Source organism: Gobio gobio, assembly GCF_949357685.1.
Source record: "Gobio gobio genome assembly, chromosome: 11".
NCBI lineage: Eukaryota > Metazoa > Chordata > Actinopteri > Cypriniformes > Gobionidae > Gobio > Gobio gobio.
This window is the reverse complement of record NC_137104.1, coordinates 16,182,725-16,204,038: the sequence shown is the minus strand read 5'-3', so window position 1 is coordinate 16,204,038 and position 21,314 is coordinate 16,182,725. Positions and strand designations below refer to the sequence as shown.

Sequence of the window (21,314 nt, the reverse complement as noted above, 5' to 3'; positions counted from 1 at the left end):
CAAAAAAACATCACAGTATGAATTATAAGGTGTTTTCCTCATGGGGACCCAAAAATGTCCCCACAAGGACAAGGATTTCAAATATTGCCATATTTGTGTGGACAATTTTTCCCCACAACATATGGTTTACCTTAACCACACACACACACACTTAATAATTTATGAAAAATGTGTTAAATTGGAAAATTTTAAGCACTTTCACTAGTGGTCTCAGACTTCTGGAACCCACTCAAGGCCTGGGTGTAGCCTATAAAAAATAAAAACGTTTACGTGATGTCTGGAGGGTGGATGAGGTTGGTTTGGGGACTTGTTCAATTAAACCATCCAAATATTTTTTATGATTTTTATTTTATATTTTTAAATTGAGGGAAGAACAAAAAACTAAACTTGATTAAGGTAGGCCTATTTATCTGATAAAATTATTTGGCAAAAAATGGGTAAACTACAGTTTTTACAGAAAATGCATAGAAAAACTAAAGGCTCACAGGAAAAAGCACACTTTGACTACAACATAATATTTCTATAATATTTTGTTGGTTTTCTATTTTATGTGTTCAACTTCTTTTGTATGTCCGCACAACATGGCTTGTTTCATTGCGTTATCACAAATAAAACAATTGAGTCCAAGCACTACGCAATATACAAAATATTTAACACATTTTTAATAATTTTAATAAATGGTGATCCATTTTTTCTGGCCCGGAACATCACTTTTGGCCATAGCCTAGCCTATCTGAACACGTTTGTTTGGTAATTTCGTACCAATCGCTTCTACTGTATCACAATAAACTGTAGCCTACCCTCGATGACGTAAGGGCTGACAAATCTGAAGTTTGGCAAATGCACGAGGGTACAGCTGCGCGTGGGACCACAGCACGTATACTCGCGCGCTCGTCTGCTCCATTTATTAGCACATGCGTCGCTCCATCTTATTTCAATGGGCTGTGGTGGGAGTCGAGCAGACGCTATTGAACCGCGATATCATGAGAGCTGGACCAGAGAAACCGAATCGACGTGGCTTACCAATACTGATGCTGAAATCCCCAACGGCGTGATTTATAAGAACCACGTCGCTCGTGGAGAACGTGGTATGCTGTTTTTTCTTGTTAAAAGTAGCCTAATATAGGCTATAGTTATACATGTATAAACATATTCATATTTATCTCATTTAACTGCAAAAGCCTGTAGCTTTAAGATACGGTTTTATGGAGCAGCGTGCTCTGAAATCAAATCAAAGTTTGTTTGGCTTGATTATTCTCTTTTGAAGTATGATATAGTCTTTAAATAGTTTGTTATAAGGCAAAACCCAAGCTTCCAGAAGTTTTTGTGAAATATATTTCCACAGGTAGAGGTACGGAGGCCAGGTCTTGTGGAGACAGAGGTAGACGGATGGTTAATGCAGGAACTCAATGTGGGAAGCAGGTTTCTTCCAGCACCTGCACAAACTATCAAAGACCATCCTGTGGCCATGAGGTTTGAGTCACTGCATAACAAGCTGCCTGCTATTTATGAAACATTATGGTCTCAGATGTATAATTCTTCAAACTTTAGAGTTTTGCCAATGTACAGACAAAGCAGACCAGGAGACTGCGAAAGAACAGCTGTGTCAATGTTTGAATACTATTAAATCTGTCTTCCATTCGTTACGGTGACAGCTTGTTTGTGTTTTACAGCAGATAAGTGACTCAAACCTGACAACATGCAAGGAGGGGACTGCTCATTCTGAGGGGGTTTCATCTAACGCTGTGTCTCACCCAGGGGAGCCAATGGGGAAAAACTCATCTTCGCCTGATGCGGAGGATACGCTCTGAAACCCAGAGGAGTTCAGCAATGCGGATTACAGGCTATATAAGAAATCATAAGCTGTAGAGAGAAGTAGAGCTTCACAAGAGATGACATCTCATTGACGCTCGCTTAGAGAAATATGACACTTTGAAGTTTTCTTGCTAAAATGGGTTAACAAGATGCATCTGATCATTAGCATGCCAAATGTAGATTTTAGTCAGGTGAGCAAAGCTGTTCATATTGCTCACTATAGCTCTCAGTATTGCCCTGTGCAATTTTAATGACACTGATTTTAAAATAACAGGCTACTAAATGCTTTTTGTCATGCTTAAATTAATTGTAAAAAAAAAAAAAAAAAAAATCAGTTGGTTAATATTATGACATTGCATTCTTTGCCTTTGACGTGGAGGATAACAAACATCCATCTTAGTCACAGGCATTTTATACGACCAGCTATAACAGATGTAAAATGACCACTAGATGGAGCAGTTTATCTTATATGAACATGTTTTGGACATTTAGTGTAATATTTAAATGAAATATTTATAAAGAAAACCTTTTTAAAAACACTGCCTGTACATAGTTATGCCAGATCTTAATGCTGCATCACCAAACTGATGGTCATAAACATTGATCATAGACAATCTATATCAAGGAATATCAGGGAGTTGTTTAAAAATGGTTAACTTATAGCCATACCTAAACTATGTAAGTTAATGTCAAGTACAAAGAGCACTGTTGTTACATCTACCCCAATCATGGGCTGAGTTGTAATAGGGTTTTGTGCATGAACAGGTACATTTAATTACCATATTCAATTCAAAATAATCACCATCCATTATCACCTTCATTTCACTTTAAACAATTGAAATTCCACAGGTAACATGCAGGAAAAATATTAAAAATGTATGAAAATGTATGAAACATAATATGCTCATTAACATATCTAACACTGTGTATGTTAGTCACCCGCACACTTCTGGGAAAATTGTACAGAAATCTGCTGCATGAAATTTGAAGCAACAATGCTATTCTGTATTGCCCTTGTCCAATACAAACAAACAAATAAATAAAACCATTGTAGTAAATTAAAGTCTAAATCATGGTCTAAACTGATATTGTGGAAGTGTTACAATCACACCTGTCTGGTTTAATGCAATGCAAAAAATGCTTTCCTTACTTAGTATTTTTGTCTTGTTTTCAGTCCAAATAACCAAAAGCAAAATAATCTGATAAGATATTGGGGGTAAATAATGGGGTAAGCAAAAATAATGGGGTAAGCAAAATAATCATTGTTTTCTGCTTGAATTAAGATTATTTTGCCTACCCCATTGGCAGATTATTTTGCTTATTTTAAGCAAAAACTCTCTTAATTTTGAGTTATTTTCCCCCAAAACAAGACAAAAACTTTTGCCTATCTAGTAAATGCTTCTTAATGTAAGATTTTTTAGATATTTGGACTGAAAACAAGACAAAAATACTAAGTAAGAAAAGCATTTTTTGCAGTGTGCGTCTTACCGTTTTTATTTTTTAGAATTCCAATTAATGAAGTGATTTCACCCTTGTAGCTCACTTTTAATTGGTTAAACCGATGCTGTTACAGCACTCCCATGGGTCTCCACTCTGATTCCACAGTTTAGTGCAATTTTGAGTTGTCACCAGAAATGGGTGCAGCAGTAATTGTTTGTTAATCAGGTTTAATTGGCAATCTAATTCTAAATTCTAATCTAGCTCAAATTAGCGCATGCCATTGGTGCAAAGTCTATTGGTTTATTTCTCAATCATTTGGCTGGCACTGCCCACAGCCCTCACAATTTGCATATATATATAATCCTGAAAAAAAAAAAAAAATTATATATATATATAGAAGTTTTTTTTTAAAAGTTTTTTTATGTTTTTTATGTTTTTAAAGAAGTCTCTTCTGCTCAAAAAGGCTGATTTTATTTGATCAAAAATACAGCAAAAACAGTATTATTGTGAAATTTGTTTTACAATTTAAAATAACTTTTTTCTATTTGAATATATTTTAAAATTCAATGTATTTCTGTGATTCAAAGCTGAATTTGAATTCAGTGTTTAGAGTCACATGATCCTTCAGAAATCATTCTACTATGCCGATTTGCTGCTCAAGAAACATTTATTATTATTATCAATGTTGAAAACAGTTGTGTACAATTTTTTCAGGATTATTTAATGAATGGAATGTTCAAAAGAACAGCATTTATCTGAAATATAAAGCTTTTGCAACATTATAAATGTCTATACTGTCACTTGATCAATTTAATGCATCCTTGCTGAATAAATGTATTAATTTCATTAAGTTCCCCCCCTCCAAAAAAAAAAACGTTTGAATGGTAGTACAATGTTACAAAAGCTTTCTATTTCAGATAAATACTGTTCTTTTGAACTTTCTACTCATCAAAGAATCCTAAAAAAATGTTTTTACACAACTGCTTTCAACATTGATAATAAATGTTTCTTGAGCAAATCATATTAGAATGATTTCTGAAGGGTCATGTGACACTGAAGACTGGAGGAATGATGCTCAAAATTCAGCTTTGCATCACAGGAATAAATGACATTTTAAAATATATTCAAATAGAAAACAGTTATTGTACATTTACATGTATGTATTTAGCAGACGCTTTTATACAAAGCGACTTACAACTGAGGAATACAGGAAGCGATCCGTCATGAAGAGGAGAAGAAACGCAAAAAGTGCTTGAAATACTAAGTTTAGGACATTACTCAGAGCATAATACACCAGGGTAGGGAGGGAGAAATAAAAATATATATATATTTAAGATGAAGATAATAAAAAAGTGACTGAGGACCTGACTGACTCTGAGACCATGCGGAAAAGTCATGAGCGCCTCTCAGAGTCGAACAGCAGCAGCAGCTCGAGCTCAGAAGTAGCGACACAGGCAGCAGAGGCGGACACGCGCGGTCTTTCTAGATGACAGACCTAACGTAAAAATACCTTTTCTGTCTCTTTATCATCTCAACACAGTCATCCCAGCTCTCTGGAAGCCTGGAGAAGAAGAATGACTGAAGAAGGAATGTTAATCACACCGCCGGCTCTCCAGGATCCCGGAGATGGAGCGAAAACTGTAGACATCAGTATGGATTGTATGGACGGGGAAGATGAATTGTGTTTGGAGGAGATTTTAACACTGTACAGTCAACCGATCAATGAGGAGCAAGCCTGGGCCGTGTGTTATCAGTGCTGCAGGTGGTTAACTCAAAAACAGAGACGGAAAGAGACAGGTGTGAGTCCACCTGGACGGATTGCGGGTCCTGGAGACGTGAGGATCCGGAAGGACGGGACTGTTAAATTATATCAACTGGACAGTCCAGGTAACCACAATGTTTACATGAGAAGTCGAAGTAAATCCGCAGTAAATGGCGCAGCATGAAGCCAGCCGAACAGCAATGGCATTGAGACCTGAGACGCGTTATTATTTACAACGGCATTGCGCTGACACGTAGCCAAATATAAGCGTTATTATGATTAATGGAGGCCATTTTAATTTTTAGACAGATTTAGGGATGCACCTAGGTTACATCTCAATTTTAACTGTAAACCCATTGTTTTAGCTGTTTTTAAAGAGGATTTAAATATAGGCCTTTATTTGTTTATGTTATATTATATGCTTCGATTTGATTTATCTCATTCATTGTAATACAAAAAATGTTCTCTCTATAATACCGGTTATACCGTATCGACCATCGTGCCACTGTAAACAATGGGGCCATGTGATGGGTTCATCCTTAAGCACCTTTAGGCATGAGGGCAACAAAAGGGACCTGCTCTTTGGCCTAGTGCTCATGTGATATGCATACTTACCATCTTGATTCAACATTTAGGTGTATTTATATATTGTTCAGGATGCACAATTACAACATTTTATGTGTTAAATAGCTACATAATTTTACACTCGTCCACTCATATTTAGCCCATTGAATGTTTTAAGTTAATAATATTAATCAATTGTACATTAAAATAGACTACCTGCATTCATTTTTACATCAATATATTTGAGAATTGTATTTTTTTTAAATATAGATAACTGGTTTAAAAAAAAATTTCTTCAAAAACCATCTGAAAAAAATGTATGATAAATTTGAGAGAGCGATTTCTCAGACAGAACTAGTATAATTAAATTCTCAGTCATTATCTCATCAGGGTTCCTTAGCCTGAGGCTTTTGGATCTGGCTTCCATTTCTGTTTCTCCTTTGGGAGTTAATCTGACTGCTGTTCATAAGTATAATTATTGGGATGAATGTCTCAATCCTTCCATCTCCCTAACCAGGATTTGGACGTTGGGTTCAGCAGTTATACTGGGTGTTTTTGCTGTTTTATATGGCTGGTACCTTAATCTGAAAGACCTTTCCATAGGTGTCTCCTGCTTATTCTCTTTTAAAAATAGTGTTAACCTGTAAATGACCTGCCTTTAGCTGATGTTTCATTAACATCATCATCATTATCTTTTAGACAGTCGGAGTATATGTAGTTGATGCACCATATACCCCATGACCCTATACAAACTCTTTTTTTTAAGATTGTTAAGAAAAAATATAAGTCTCCTGCTTTATTAAGTGTAGAAGTGTATAGTGCCAAATGTCAAGCAAGTAATTAGATCAGATGGTCCCTACCAGACAGGAAAATCAATGCTTATGTAACATGACGGTCTGCTGAATTCTGCTCTCCTGGGGAAGTTTGCTGCCCTGGCAAATGTGGGTACGTTCAAATTACGCTGACTGACCAATGCTATCAGACTGTGAACCTGCCAGTTTCAGTCATGAACTATCCATCTGTTTATCTATCTATCATCTATCTGATAAATAGATCTGTCTCTCAAATTGAATAAAACAGTTTGAGAGCCTATTAGTGATTAAAAAAAAAGAAAAAGATGTCTGTCTCCAAGCAATGCGATTCATAGTTGCTACAGCCCTGAAAACAGCATGTATCCCAAGTAGAACAATTAAATATGGAAGTGTAGATCTGAAGCTCTTGAGAAGCCTAACTCAAAGATATAGGTTAATCTGAGATATATAAAGCTTTCACTCTCTGTCCTTACAAGGTGTTGTGATTACATTTGAATATACGGTATTGCAGATTTGTCACAGATGTTGTCAGTATTGTCTACTGAAAAATATTATATACAAACATTAACATATTTAGCTATATACTTGCCGTTTTTTAAAATTAATTGCCTACTCAGCTGCTGAATGAATAAATAAATAAATAGTATGGGTTTACACCTTTGCTTTTCTGTCCCAATTTTAGTTTGTTGCTTTCCTCCTGAGTCAAACACCCTTGTTTAGATTTCCATGTTAAGGTCACAATGTAAAGGATGAATTCTTTTCAGTGATCTCCTTTCATCTTCATAGAAAGATAATATTACAGTACTCGTCTGTTTCATACAAAAATGTAAATAGCATCTATATTGCACTACAATACAAAAGAACCTCTTGAAAAATACCTTTGTGTCAGGTATGTTGGTGAGGATTTCAATTCAGACTTGTTTGCACATTTTCAGTTATATTTTCAGTTGTTGAAAGTAGCCGTTGCAATGACACTAGGTTCATTCATTAGTGGCAGCAGTGAACTCTGGTTCTCGGCCAATCCCAGAGGAGGCTCTTTCTTTGAACACTGTAACATTATACCTCCAGTGCCACTAAAGACAGACATTATGATTCTAAGCCTTTTGTAGTGTATCTCAGGCTCAACTGGCACAAATTGCATCTCTGTCTGACTCCTATAGATTTGTGTTAAATATTTCATGTGAAGGTTGTCTGAGGTGAACCCCTGGGTCCCTCTCTGTAATATAGAAATGGGGGAGGGGGGTTCGTCATGGTCAATTTCACTTCCATTAAATTTATTCATGATTGCAACCAATACACCACTTCTCTAGAGAGATGCTGGCCTTAGCAAGCACCATTGATAATCAGCATCTTTATTATTATGTAACTGTAAGTATTAAACTTGAGTGTGTATCTCGTTCTGCATCATTTGTGCCTTGGAAATTAATAAAAATATTGTGCCATGGCTGGTGTATGAAAAACAAGCTACAAAAACAAAACCCGTAGACTTGCACTGAAACCCATAGACTTGCACTTACCCATAGACTTTTTTCATAGGGGAGCTGATTATAATAATTTTAAGACAGACCTTCTGTAAGCTATGAGGTTGTTAATTGATTATATGTGTGCTTGTTAAAGCCATCAGCCTGCATTATTTCATCGTATAAAAAAAAAAAAAAATCAAGTTCAACAAGAGAATACCTAGTGAAAAACTACATTACCCATGATTCTGCAGAGAATCTTCACCAATCAGAGAATCAAAGCAACCAATTTGCTCCAAAAGAACTAATCCTTTAAAGACAGCCCTCTGTGAGCTATGAGGTTGTTAATCAATTATTTGTGCGTTTGTTAAAGCCATTAGCCTGCATTATTTCAGCTTATTTTTTAAAAGAAGCATGTTCAACAGCAGAATACCTGGTGAAGATTACATTACCCATGATTCTGCAGAGAATCCCCACCAATCAGAGAATTAAAGCAACCAATTTGCTCCAAAAGAATGAATCCTTTAAAGACAGACCTACTGTGATACATGAGGTTGTTAATCGATTATTTGTGCGTTTGTTAAAGCCCTCAGCCTGCATTATTTCAGATTATTTTTTAAAAGAAGCATGTTCAACTGCAGAATACCTGGTGAAGACTACATTACCCATGATTCTGCAGAGAATCCCCACCAATCAGAGAATCAAAGCAACCAATTTGCTCCATAAAGAACTAATCATTTAAAGACAGACCTACTGTGAGCCATGAGGTTGTTAATCGATTATTTGTGCGTTTGTTAAAGCCCTCAGCCTGCATTATTTCAGCTTATTTTTTTTAAATCATGTTCAACAGCAGAATACCTGGTGAAGACTACATTACCCATGATTCTGCAGAGAATCCCCACCAATCAGAGAATCAAAACAACCAATTTGCTCCAAAAGAACTAATCCTTTAAAGCAGGGGTGTCCAAACTCGGTCCTGGAGGGCCACTGTCCTGCAGGGTTTAGCTCCAACTTGCCTCAACACCTGTCTGGAAGTTTCTAGTATGCCTAATAAGACCTTGATTAGCTTGTACAGGTGTGCTTAATTGGGGTTGGAGCTAAACTCTGCCGGACAGTGGCCCTCCAGGAGCAGGATTGGACACCCCTGCTTTAAAGACAGACCTACTGTGAGCCATGAGGTTGTTAATCGATTATTTGTGCGTTTGTTAAAGCCATTAGCCTGCATTATTTCAGCTTATTTTTTAAAAGAAGCATGTTCAACTGCAGAATACCTGGTGAAAACTACATTACCCATGATTCTGCAGAGAATCTCCACCAATCAGAGAATCAAAACAAACAATTTGCTCCAAAAGAACTAATCATTTAAAGACAGACCTACTGTGAGCCATGAGGTTGTTAATCGATTATTTGTGCGTTTGTTAAAGCCATCAGACTGCATTATTTCAGTTTATTTTTTAAAAGAAGCATGTTCAACTGCAGAATACCTGGTGAAGACTACATTACCCATGATTCTGCAGAGAATCTCCACCAATCATAGAATCAAAGCAACCAATTTGCTCCAAAAGAACTAATAATTTAAAGACAGACCTACTGTTAGCTTTGAGGTTGTTAATCGATTATTTGTGCGTTTGTTAAAGCCCTCAGCCTGCATTATTTCAGCTTATTTTTTTAAATCATGTTCAACAGCAGAATACCTGGTGAAGACTACATTACCCATGATTCTGCAGAGAATCCCCACCAATCAGAGAATCAAAGCAACCAATTGGTGTCAAAATAATTATTTAGTGCCCGGTCTGCTCGCTTCCATGAAGCACTGTGAACAACATAATCTCCCTATGCTCTCAAACTACTTGAATATTTGTGTAGATATGCATATTTTGCAATAATTGTAAAACAAATAGTTTCTAAGTACATAATCACCTAACTACTTCATGCATTGGCAACCACCCAGAATTGGAAAAATCGAGTTCTAGATTATATCCTATTGTCAAGTTCATTGATACAGAGAAAATTGTAATGTACATGAAATTTATATATTTTGAAGATATGCTATTTAAAAAAAAAATATTAATCTGATATTGTTTCTCTTTCTTTTTTATTCTCCCCATTACAGATAAACGCATTGAACCGCCCAGTTCATCAATAGAGGTGAGTCATCTTGTTAGCTTTTGTTGAGGTGCCGGACTGGTTTTTGACTTTTGAGAAAAATGAGTCATTCTGTTGCTATATTTGGTAAAGGGCATCCGCTTAACAAACCATCCTGAGGAAAAAGCTAGTTTTCGTCTTCGTATGTTTGGTTTCTGAGGGTTTCTAGGTGCAGTGTTTTCCGCTGACTCTGTTGGTGCTGTCTGTGGTGTGGATGTTTGCCAGCTAGATTTAGGTTTGAGTGGTTTTCAGGAGTATTTGTGTCTGTGGCAACCTCATTGTCTTGATGGTATTCATTAGCTGTTTGTTCTTTGTTGGCGTGACAACTATGTGGATCTCGGCCCGCCTCAAAGATTCCCTAAAGCTCCCTGCCACTCTGGGAAGTAGCCCAAAGCCTTGCTGTAATCCATTCGGAAAATAGTTTTCCCAAGCTTTTCAGTACCAAGCAATCTCCTGCTGCCCGACTCGGAACAGGATATTTTACGGCCTTTCTATTTAGTAAACAAGACAGTGCTGTGCAAATAGGACTGTGTGTTGTGCTAAAATTTTTGAAGTAAGGTTTGTTGGCTAAATGTGATAGTTTTTAAAATGCCCTCTGAGTTAACAGATGGGTCCACAGAGGGGATGCGCACATACAAGCATGCGCCCACACAGCCGCACACGCACAGACTTCCAAACAAAAAGAACACATGCGGCCATGCATGCATTCGGAGCCTTCTCTGAACGAGATTATCAACAGAGCACTAGACGGTAAACTCGTGACCGTGAATGGGAGGATATTCAAAGAGCTGAACAGAAGGGCCATGCCTCCTTTGCACACAAACAATATATATTTTTTCTGATACACAGCAAAGATAAGACATTTAAAAAAAAATTCAAACTAACCATTTGTCATCCATAGTATAGTACATTTAGATCATGAATAACCATGGATAAAACCACCCATATAGCCTAGCACATCACTATATGGTGAAATGTAACTATATGGTTTTTATGGTATTTGTTATGAAAAACAGTAGCCTAAATCAATGTTTAGTATGAATACAAATGCTTGAGCTTAATAACAATAATACAATAATTATATTCCATTTCATGTCTACATTAATACAATTCTTTATGAATAGTCCACATTTCTGCCATAATACCATGGTGCAGTTCAGGGGCGGACTGGCCATCTGGAGCTGCTGTACAATGTAGGACCATGTAGTTAGTGTTACTACAGTAAATCCAAGGTAAATGATGGTGATTTGTAGATTGAAAAGCCTTCTAACTGGATCGTTCATGGCACAATGTTTCTCGTGCTTGTCAGAGCTGTTGAGAATTTCAGCCACATCACAGAGACATTCATGTTCTTTGATGAATTTTCACTGGATCTCATAGCGTTGTTTAGTGGTCGTGTGATCAAGACCGTTCCGAGAGTAAGCGATTCAGATCAGCAATTCATAATAAAAATTAAGCCATCATTTATTCACCCTCATGTTGTTCAGAATTGTGTGACTTTCTTTCTCATGAGGAACACAAAAGGATACATTTTTAACGTACTGGTCATTCTTTCCCACTCAATTACCATCAGGGGAGATTGGAGATTTTAAGCTTCAAAAAGGACTCAAAAGCACCATGGAAGTTTCATAAACGGGTCCATACTATATTCCATGTCTACTGAATTTGTACGATAGTGTTGTGTGTGTGTGTGGACCAGATCAAATAATCTTGATAATATCTGCCCTTGCTCTTTGTGGAGAGGAGTAGCATTGTTGTTTTTGTTAACGAAAACAATTAAAAATAATTTTCCGATAATAAAGATAAGCTGAAATGAAATAAAATATAAATATTAGATAAAAATCTTAAACGCAATGAGAAATGTTGCATTTTCAACACTGAAATAAAATGAGTTTAAGTTGAAGTACTAAAATGATTAAAACTGAAATAAATAAATATAAATTAAAGCTAAATAGAAAAAATAAAAATGAAAAAAGCACAGATGTAAACTAAAATATAAAAATAATACCGCTTTGAATTGCATAATTCACATTGATTGAATGTCTGAATGATTCACTCACACATTAGCTCCAGAGTTAAAGCTCGTTTCCGCCACGGAATAAAAAAAAATAAATACAAATTGCGACTTTATATCTCAATTCTTTTTTTTCGCGCAATTGTGAGTTCATATCCCGCAATTCTGACTTTTTTCCCTCCGAATTCAATTCATGGAAAAAAAAGATGTTTACTGCTTGTTCTGATTGCTTAATTAAAATGAGCTAAAGAAATACAATTTGATTGTGTTCAATCCACTTAAATATAAGTCAAATTGAAGTTTACTCAATCCGTTTGTGTTGAGATTACATGAATGATTTGTGTTGCATTAACTGAAACTTGTTAGTGCCCAGCATGCTTTTGCATATGGCTAAATCAAGAGAGAGTAAATGTTGTTATTTTTGGCCAGATAAAACTCACTTTGAGACTACTTAATTGGGTCACTTAAAATGTATTAATTCCATGATGTTAATGTTTCATGAACAAATTATGTTTGTTTAACTTAATTGATTAATATGGGACCAATGTACACAATTAAATCATGTAAATCCAACTGGGTTTTTTTTTTTTTCAGTGTTGCGAAAAATAAATGTGCAATTTCGGAGAAAAAAAAAGTCAGCTCGCAATTCTGACATTTCACAATTCTGATGTTTTTCCTAGAATTGCGCTATATAAACTCACAATTGCGAGTTTTGAAGTCAGAATTGCAAGAAAAAAAGTCAGAATCACAATTCTGACTTTCTTTCTCAGTCGTAATTGTGAGTTAATATCCCCAATTCTGTTTTTTCTTCTTTTCAGAATTGAGAAATAAACTTGCAATTGCAACTACGAGTCAAATTCTGCAAGAAAAAAGTTAGCTTGCAATTCTGACATTTTCTCAAAATTGCGCGTTTATATCTCACAGTTCTGACTTCATAACTCGTAATTGAAACTTATATCAAGATAAAATGTCAAACACAAGTGAATAACAGCTCTTGCAGTGTTTAATTTGTATAGCTTCAGAAGACTTTTATAGTTGTACTTCCTTTTTGAAGCTTAAAAGTCATACAGGTTTGAACTAAATGAGGGTGAGGAAATGATGACAGAAGCTTTGTTTGTACATAATGTTTCATGTATACACGTTGAGCTAAGGCATCCTCCTCTTCATAAAGCCTACCCTGTCTGAGGGCAGTAATGAGAGGGTGTGTGTGCTCTGTTCTGCATGACTGCACCTCTCTCTCAGCGATCATGTGATATTGCAGTATGCATGTTTAAGACCTCGCCCTCATGGCCAAGTTGAGCGCTGCCTCTACTTTGAACAAAGTATTAGCAATCTGCTGCTCGCCACAGACACGCCACATCCACAGCCCCCTCTGGCTGGGTCTCAGAGTCAGACTGACTGCCATGTCCGTCAGTGACTTAACAGTAGTGTTTTTGCATGAACGCATCTCCTAAGGAATCTGGTTTCAGACAGGACACCTAAGACATCGTGCCACCCCTAATGGGTCTAGAACAGATTTAAGCTTTTGATTGCAGTGCTTGTTTCTTAGTGAAAGAGTCCATGACAAATGTGAATGTCCAAGCAAGGCATGTCCAGTTTTTCTAAATTTACTTTGTTTTTATGTTCGTCACATGGGGTTTTAGATTATTTGTATGCCATTTTCAAGAAAAATGTAATAACTATCAGGTGGTCAAACACACATCTCAATCATTATCAAGTTTTTAAATATACCTCTTTTTTCCTTTTGCAATTATCATCAATCATGGGACTATGGGAGTCACAACACATGACATTGTACAAACTGAACAAACTCAGTCACAAAAAGGTTAAATTATTTGATATTTGAAGAAAATTGACTCTCAGACGCAGTCTTGAGGGTCTGCTGTGATTTATTGTTTCCTGTTTTGTTAAAATAATTTTCTTTTCTAAGAAATGATAATAAAATTAGTATTTCTAAACGATCAAACCACTCAGTAAGGTTTTGCGTATGTCTTCATTAGGACTGGTGTATACACACTGGTATTTTTTACTTTGTCTCAAAAAATATTAAAATTATTATTAAAATTAAAACATAATAAAATGTGTGTATTTAAGTCATCTTATGTATGCATTGCATTTTAATGGATTTTGAGTTAATGGATTGGACCAAAAGAAGCCCCGTCCGGTGTTGTTTTAGTATTATTTTTTTTTACTATTGTTGTATTTATTCACATTTTGAATTAATTTTATATAAAGTTTTAGTCAATTAATATGCTTTTGTCATTTTTGTAAATTTTTTATATTTAGTTTTTTAAAAAAAAAGTTTTACTAGTAATTTTATACTTCATCTTAAGCTCTTTTTACTTAATTTAATTGCCAAACATTTTCTTTTCTTCTGATATTTATATTTTATTTTATTACAGATTTATTTCTATGAATGAAATAGTTTTAATACAGTTTTTTGGTTTTAGTTACCAACAACACTGTGTCAATGACCCAGATATCGTTGGCAGTGAAGGTCACATCTGTTCTGCCTTCAAAAACCAATCAGATGAAGGCATCTTGGGAGGAAAGATGTTATGCAACATTTTTCATCTTTCAGACAGCAATAATCTGTCTCTCCAAAAAACCAAATCATATCGATCCATCCCCAAAATGGTGTTGATTTTAGGAAGTGCTCTTGGTTGGCTTCATCCGGCCCACTCTGGCCTTTGGCAGTTCTCCGGACAGATAGAGGCGAGCTGACCCAGTTTCCTCCCATTAACTCAGTACTATTGGCAGGACTCAATTGCTTTATAAATAGGAGAATAGTAATCACATTTAGATGCCTTGGCTTCTCACCAGAGTCCTTCAGCTAAAAACAAACCAACTCCATCAAAATCAGACTGGGTTTCCAAGTGCTTCCATATTCTCTGATGTGCATCATTAAAGCGTTTCTGATCTACATGATCTGAAGGATGAAAGACACAGTCCATTTTGACCGATAGGCATGTTGGCAGCTTATTGAAAACTTGTAAGGATCACTGTGTTTCCTCCCTCAAAGTGCACAAAGGATTAGACCGTAGATCCAGTTCAGTGGCTAAAGTGGGATTATCAGACCTCTTAATGAGAGTTTCTTCAAGCTACAGGTCGTACTACCTGTCTGTTGTTCTGGTCTCGAGGGAGAGGCCGCTGTTTGGATGAAGAGTAGGAATGTTGATGGCCTGTAAAACACCTGTTGAGACTCCAGTAAATTCCCAGTACAACTTCCCCTTCAGTGACTGATGGTTTTTAAACAATCCACCTCTGAAATACCCCTCATCTCACTTTCGCTTTCTCCTTTTTTTGTTGTTGTGTGGGTTTGGGGAACTTGATTGTTAGCTGTGAGCTTGACGCTCTCGTGGTTTAATCCCCGGAGGTTTTCTTTATCGTCGCACAAAGCCTGTTTCTTTCACCTCGCTGCATAACTTTCCTTCCTCAGCTGACTGTGTGAGTGTGTAAGGATGATGTAAAATGTGTGAGTTCTTTGGCCCGGTCACACACAGCCGTGACGCACAACTTTAATTTTCCCATTTGCATTTGGAGCCAATTTACGCACAACCATCACTTTTTAGCCACAAGTTGTTCGCTTATTCAATATATTGTCTTGTGCCTTCTGAAAGATTATCTGTAACACTTTATCACAAACTTAGAACAAACTTTCATCTCTATCCAGACATGAACTTGACCCAAATGTTTAATTGATGAAGTTTAATTTGATTGATGTTCTGCATCATACATAATTATTTTATATAATGTTGGGAATTTATGTTTTATTGACTTCAAGTCAATATTGAAATGCACATTTATTTGCTTTCTGAGGTGTTATAATCTGGTGAAATTCGAGCATGCCACAGTTCGTCTTTGCATCATTACGTCACGTCTGTATACATAAAGAATAGGGCTGGGTAAAAAATATTGATTTCTCGATTTTCATCGATTCTCATTTTTACGAACCGATATCAATTCTTAAATCCCGAGAATCGATTAGTCATCCTGTTTTCAGATGAATGAACAGAACATTGTAGCGCGCCTCCCATCCATTAAATCCAAATAATCTTTGTGCTTTGTTACTATTGATATGACACAGTCTCCATTTTATTACGAAATTCAAAAGCATAAATACCGTTTTGGCACTGTGGTGTGAGATCGCTCAAGAGAACTGATCTTCTTTTCCGCCATAATACCAGTTACAGCGCAAAATAAACATGAACGAGCATCTGAAAGTGTTAAAAGATACATTACAACTTACCGAAGAAAGTATAACAATAATAATAATTTGCATGGTTTGATGTGATATGAGCTAAGCGATCGTTAGATTTAATCACCGTTGGTAGCACGATTTATTGTAAGGCCTTTTTTTCTCAGTTGATCAGAACAAAAGTTGCACACTTACTTGTTCAGATGACATTTTCCGGTGAAAATTCTTATTTTGGTCATACTCCACGACGTAGAATCTGTGATTCGGAAGTACAGGATCCACACCGGAGCGGTGACTGACAGCCACAAAACATCCGTGCTGAGGAGCCGTGCCGATGCACAACTCACGTAAAGATGATAATTCCGCACATAACTGCAATTGCAAGTTTCAAACAGAGATGGTGACAAAGAGGCAAAACTTATGGCAGCTTTAAATGTGAAATAATTAGTATTTTATGATAGTATAATATAAAATATAATGTAAATATTATAATATTATTTTAAATGATTATAATACATTTTGCTTATATGTTTCCAAATTCGGTGCTAAATACTTTCACACTAGGGGTGTAACGGTACACGTATTCGTACCGAACCGTTTCAGTACAGGGCTTTCGGTTCGGTACACGCGTGTTCCGGGTTCCGAATGCAATCTTTAACAGTAGGTTTGTTTTAAGCTCGGAACACACTTCAATTCGAGTTCCCACACGAACATATGAAGTATTCAGGCCATTAAATTCAAACGATAAATGCCGTTTTGACGCTCTCTAATGTGACGTTACTGTATAGGCGCTGTATAGACGCATCAGTTCAACTTAAAGCAGCAGCGTGGAACGCGAGTGAACGCGATCATCTCTTCCTAAAGAATAAACATAAATTAATATCTCTTAAGGTATGTTGAGGATACATTACAACTTACTGAAATGTATCATATGTCGTGTAATCGCTCAATCTGTGTTTCAACCGCGGAAAAACGTCAATATTAAAACAGCATGTAAACAATGTCACGTAACATTACATTTACCTCAGTAGTCATTCAGTGTCCACAGCTGTTAGTTCACCAGAGAAATGTACTCTTTCACTGAATATATGCACTGTATTAGCCTATATTCATTATATTCTACTGAACCTGTTAGTGATGTCTTGATTATTTAATGTATGTTTAAATAAATGTCATGAAAATGACAGTCACTGTGTATAAATGATTATATTTCAACAACGAATTGGAGAAAAAATATATAATTAGATTTAGAAGTTAATGCAAAAACTGCCTTATGTGAAGCTTATGAGTGTTGATTATTATATCTAAAAATAAATAGCAACTGAATTTAAGCTAATATTTTGGGCTCTGTTGTTAACCTTTAAGATTATGGTAATGTTTAAGTAAGGGCTCCCTATAGTTTACAGCATTATCTTTAGGAAACTGTTAGTTATAATTGAATTAATTTAAGGACAGACACAATTTTTTCAATAAATAAATAAAAAGCATTTTTGTAAAACTGCTGTACCGGACCGTGACTTCAAAACCGAGGTACCGTCAGTTTTTGTGTACCGTTACACCCCTATTTCACATATATTTTTAAGCATGCGCTAAAGGGGCTATATGCGTTTTTCTGAAATTTAAACTCGCGACTGACACCTGTGGCCAAAAAACAGAACTGCTCTTATTTTCTGCTCGCTCTCGCAGCGGTGGTTACGTCACATCCGCAGACAGCGCGGGAAAAAAACGACCCGCCAGAAAATAGGAAAAATAGGATACAGGCTTATAGGTGCACCCACTGTGAGCGGACAAGGTGTCAGTATGCTCATCAGGAGGTGTTTGAGTCATAAATGGTAAAATAAAAAGGCTATTGTTACGTTTATTTTGGGGAAAAAGTTGCATATAGCCCCTTTAACAATTAAGTCAATAATTGCAATTACTTGTCAGCTAAAATGTCATAACCATGACAGCTCTACATATAGTCAGCTGAGGAAGATCACTTGAGTGAGTGATGTTGATGTAAGACAGAAGGCCGTGGAATCAGTTTGCATTTTATTTATTATTTCCTTCAATGTGAAAGAAATGTTATATGTCCTGCATATCTATGATTGATGAACCAAGAACTGATTTATTAGTGTTTGAATAATCAGTCATAAACTAAGCATGCATGTGTGCCTTGAGTTATTATGGCTCTTGCAGAACCTCTGATTTCCCTATCTGGAATGCTTTGATAATCCGCAGTTTTGTTGAAATAAGTAGGTTTGCGCATCCCTAACCTTTTGCTTATGTGGCTTCTGTCACTGAGTGAATAAATAAACTGCCTGAATGGCTTTGTCTGATGAGATTTATGCTGGTTTGGCCATGAGTCAACCTCATAAAGTTACCACATCCTTTCCCAGAGGACTTCAAGGGCTGTGAACAGCACAGGGAGACTAATGGTTTTCGGTTTCAGAAGAAAGAGTAGTCGTCTCTGGCCTCCTCACACAGATCATCTTTTGGATCGAGTCTGCTGCTTTGAGCTCACTGGATTCTGGATCTGCCAGAATCAGAGTAGCTTTATCATTTCATCTTTGTGCAGCTTGTACACACACAGTGGAACGAGACAGCATTTCTCCAGAGCTAAAAAGAAACAAAAAATTTAAATTGAACATTTATACTACATAAGACTACATAAAGTGCATATGACGTCTCTTTATAGTCTATCTCTGTCTTGCTGCGAGCGATAGCAGCTACATAACTGTACCCTTAGACATTTTTAGACAACGCTACAGATCAAAAAGTTTGGGATAGATACGATTTAGAGCCCGACCGATAAAGGATTTTTAAGGCCGATACCGATACAAATATTTGGTCACTTAAAAATCCGATATTCCGATATATCAGCCGATATATATTAAAAATAAATAAATAAAATAACAGAAACGCGTAAAAAACACTTAAACAGATTTCCCTTATACATTAGTTATAAGTAGTTATTCATGATCCCTCAGCCTCTCTAAAATAACATGATAATGCAGTTTAAAAATAAACTTGTTTTATTGTCACAACAGAACAGAGGAACATAAAAATATATTAAAGTTCTGATAAATAAAATGTATAAAAATACAAACTTAAGATATGAAACTTAAAGTCGTTTGGACGAAAACACAATAACAAAAACAAAAAAGTTACCAGTATTAATAGATGTGGTAAGCTTTATAAATATAACTTTGAGCAAGACTGGAAAAAAAATATTCAGTTAAGTTCTAGAAGTTCTGATAAATAACAACAACAGCAAAATATAAACTATATACAGTATAAATATGAGCCACCTTATAATTACAATGTCAACTTGCTTATCCCTTTACATGCACTCTTTTAATTCTATCCATCAAGCTACAACAAACCATTTTCAATCATCATTTGCTGCCTGCCTTCTAAAATCTACTACTTATGATGATGCAGTAAATCCATTATTTGACTTGTTAATGCTGCGTCTGAACGAAGTCACGCACTTTCGTTCACTCTTCACGAGCCTAACTTATGATTTACAATGCAGGGACTGGAACTACAAATATACTAGTTATAAATACAGTAATCATTACTTTATTTAGGCAGAATAAGTTTGTTGTGATTTCCAAGGCGCATTAATGTTAGCGGTCTCCCACTGATAGCCATGGCATTAGCTAGCTTTGTGGTTAGCGTCTATGATAAGTTATAATCTAGAAATATGTATACTTTTTCAAAATAACGGGCAGGGGAGAGATGATACGTCTCATGCTGTCAAACTGTCAGACTATTAAAGAAATACATCTTATTCAGTCACATTGTCCGAGTTAAACTTAGTCAGTCAACTGTAACCTAGCGTAATTACCAGCTCTCTTGGCTTACATGTAACAGCAAAACTGGACTTGGCAGTTACAAATTGTCATGTTATTTGAGTTAAGAGAACTGATGGGGATGTTCTTTTAATTGTTATTCAATTCAAGCAATGTATGGCTCGTTGCCAACTTACATGCACTTCAAGGATGATCTGTGTTGTGAATGCAACGCTCACAGCGCTGAAGCTCAGCATGACTCTGCTGGATCAGCTGGTGGTGTTGCCAGCCGGCACATTGTAGAGTGCCCTCTGGTGGACAAACTATGAAACGCCAACACTCAATGTGTTTGAGCGGTGTTTCGTCCGGTTTTTTTTGTTTTTTTTAAAAATATTCATTTATCGGCCATCATAAATGCCGATACCGATAGTTTGGAAAAAGCCTAATATCGGCCGATAATATCGGCCCGCCGATATATCGGTCGGGCTCTATTACGATTTTTTTATGTCTTTGAAAACAAAGTCTCTTATGCTCACCAAATCTTCATTTATTTGAGCAAAAAATACAGTTCAAATAATAATATTGTGAAATATTATTACAATTTAAAATAACTGTTTTTTATTGTAATATATATTATATAACTTATTCCAGTGATGGCAAAGCTGAATTCATTGGAATCATTACTCCAGTCGTCACATGATCCTCCAGAAATCCTTCTGATATGCTGATTTGCTGCTCAAGAAACATTTCTTATTATTGTCAATGTTGAAAATAGTTGTTCTGCTTATTTTTTTTGTGGTAAACAGTTGTACGTTTTTTAGGATACTTTTTTTTTTTGGCTGAACAAACTTTTGAATGTGTGTGTTGTGAATATTTAATCATTTTTTAAAGGATTAAGACATTTAATTCAGCGATTATGATCCGTATCTTAAAGCTGTCTGCAAAAAAAGTTATCATAGCACAGTCAGTGTAACACTGTGTCCCGTCATATTTTGTTAAAAAAGGGAAAGTGCAGTGTCTCCTAACATCACAGAATAAATGTTCCATTCGTTTCCACCTTAGCTGCTTGAATGAGGTCAGAGAGAGTTGAGGCAGTAGGAATGATTTTTCCTACATTGGAACAGTAGCACAAGTCGTCCTCCTGTCAATCTGTGTACGGTACAGTGAGTCACCGTGTTTGTCGGAGGGAAGCAAATGTCCACCTTGCTGTAGGGCTCTGGATGTAGCCCAGATCATTATGTAACTTTCTCTTTCATTCACTTTCTCATAGTGTTTTTTGTAGTCCATTCTTTCGCTTTCAGCGGTTCATCTCTGTGCCAGTCTAGTGC

The 21,314-nt window shown here is 36.1% G+C and overlaps 2 protein-coding genes across 7 annotated transcripts in view; both read left to right on the top strand.

The window, feature by feature from the left end:
- Positions 1 to 804: 804 nt before the first annotated feature.
- Positions 805 to 2,894, top strand: LOC307133572 (uncharacterized protein). Of its 2 annotated transcripts, none has more exons than XM_079828674.1 (3): positions 805 to 1,088; positions 1,346 to 1,473; positions 1,674 to 2,894. In XM_079828674.1, the coding sequence occupies exons 1-3, from the start codon at positions 938 to 940 to the stop codon at positions 1,809 to 1,811; spliced, it is 417 nt and encodes a 138-aa protein (XP_079684800.1). In that variant the 5' UTR covers positions 805 to 937; the 3' UTR covers positions 1,812 to 2,894. The 2 variants fall into 2 exon arrangements, with proteins under 2 accessions (XP_079684800.1, XP_079684801.1); XM_079828675.1 differs by having other exon boundaries at positions 845 to 1,088; positions 1,677 to 2,882.
- A 1,797-nt stretch (positions 2,895 to 4,691) lies between these two features.
- spire1a (spire-type actin nucleation factor 1a) overlaps positions 4,692 to 21,314 on the top strand; it is a 63,132-nt gene continuing 46,509 nt past the window's right edge. For all 5 annotated transcript variants that reach the window (XM_079829777.1, XM_079829776.1, XM_079829775.1 and 2 more), the window contains exons 1-2: positions 4,692 to 5,142; positions 9,967 to 10,001. In XM_079829777.1, the coding sequence (XP_079685903.1) occupies positions 4,830 to 5,142; positions 9,967 to 10,001 (348 nt within the window). In that variant the 5' untranslated portion in view covers positions 4,692 to 4,829. The remainder of the gene's footprint in view (positions 5,143 to 9,966; positions 10,002 to 21,314) is intronic.

Bases quoted from the DNA above. Each gene is read 5' to 3' on its own strand.
- LOC307133572 (XM_079828674.1), top strand. From the start codon at position 938: ATGGGCTGTGGTGGGAGTCGAGCAGACGCTATTGAACCGCGATATCAT. The intron at 1,089-1,345 runs GTATGCTGTTTT...ATATTTCCACAG, and splicing joins CGTCGCTCGTGGAGAACGTG to GTAGAGGTACGGAGGCCAGG. The intron at 1,474-1,673 runs GTTTGAGTCACT...TGTGTTTTACAG, and splicing joins GACCATCCTGTGGCCATGAG to CAGATAAGTGACTCAAACCT.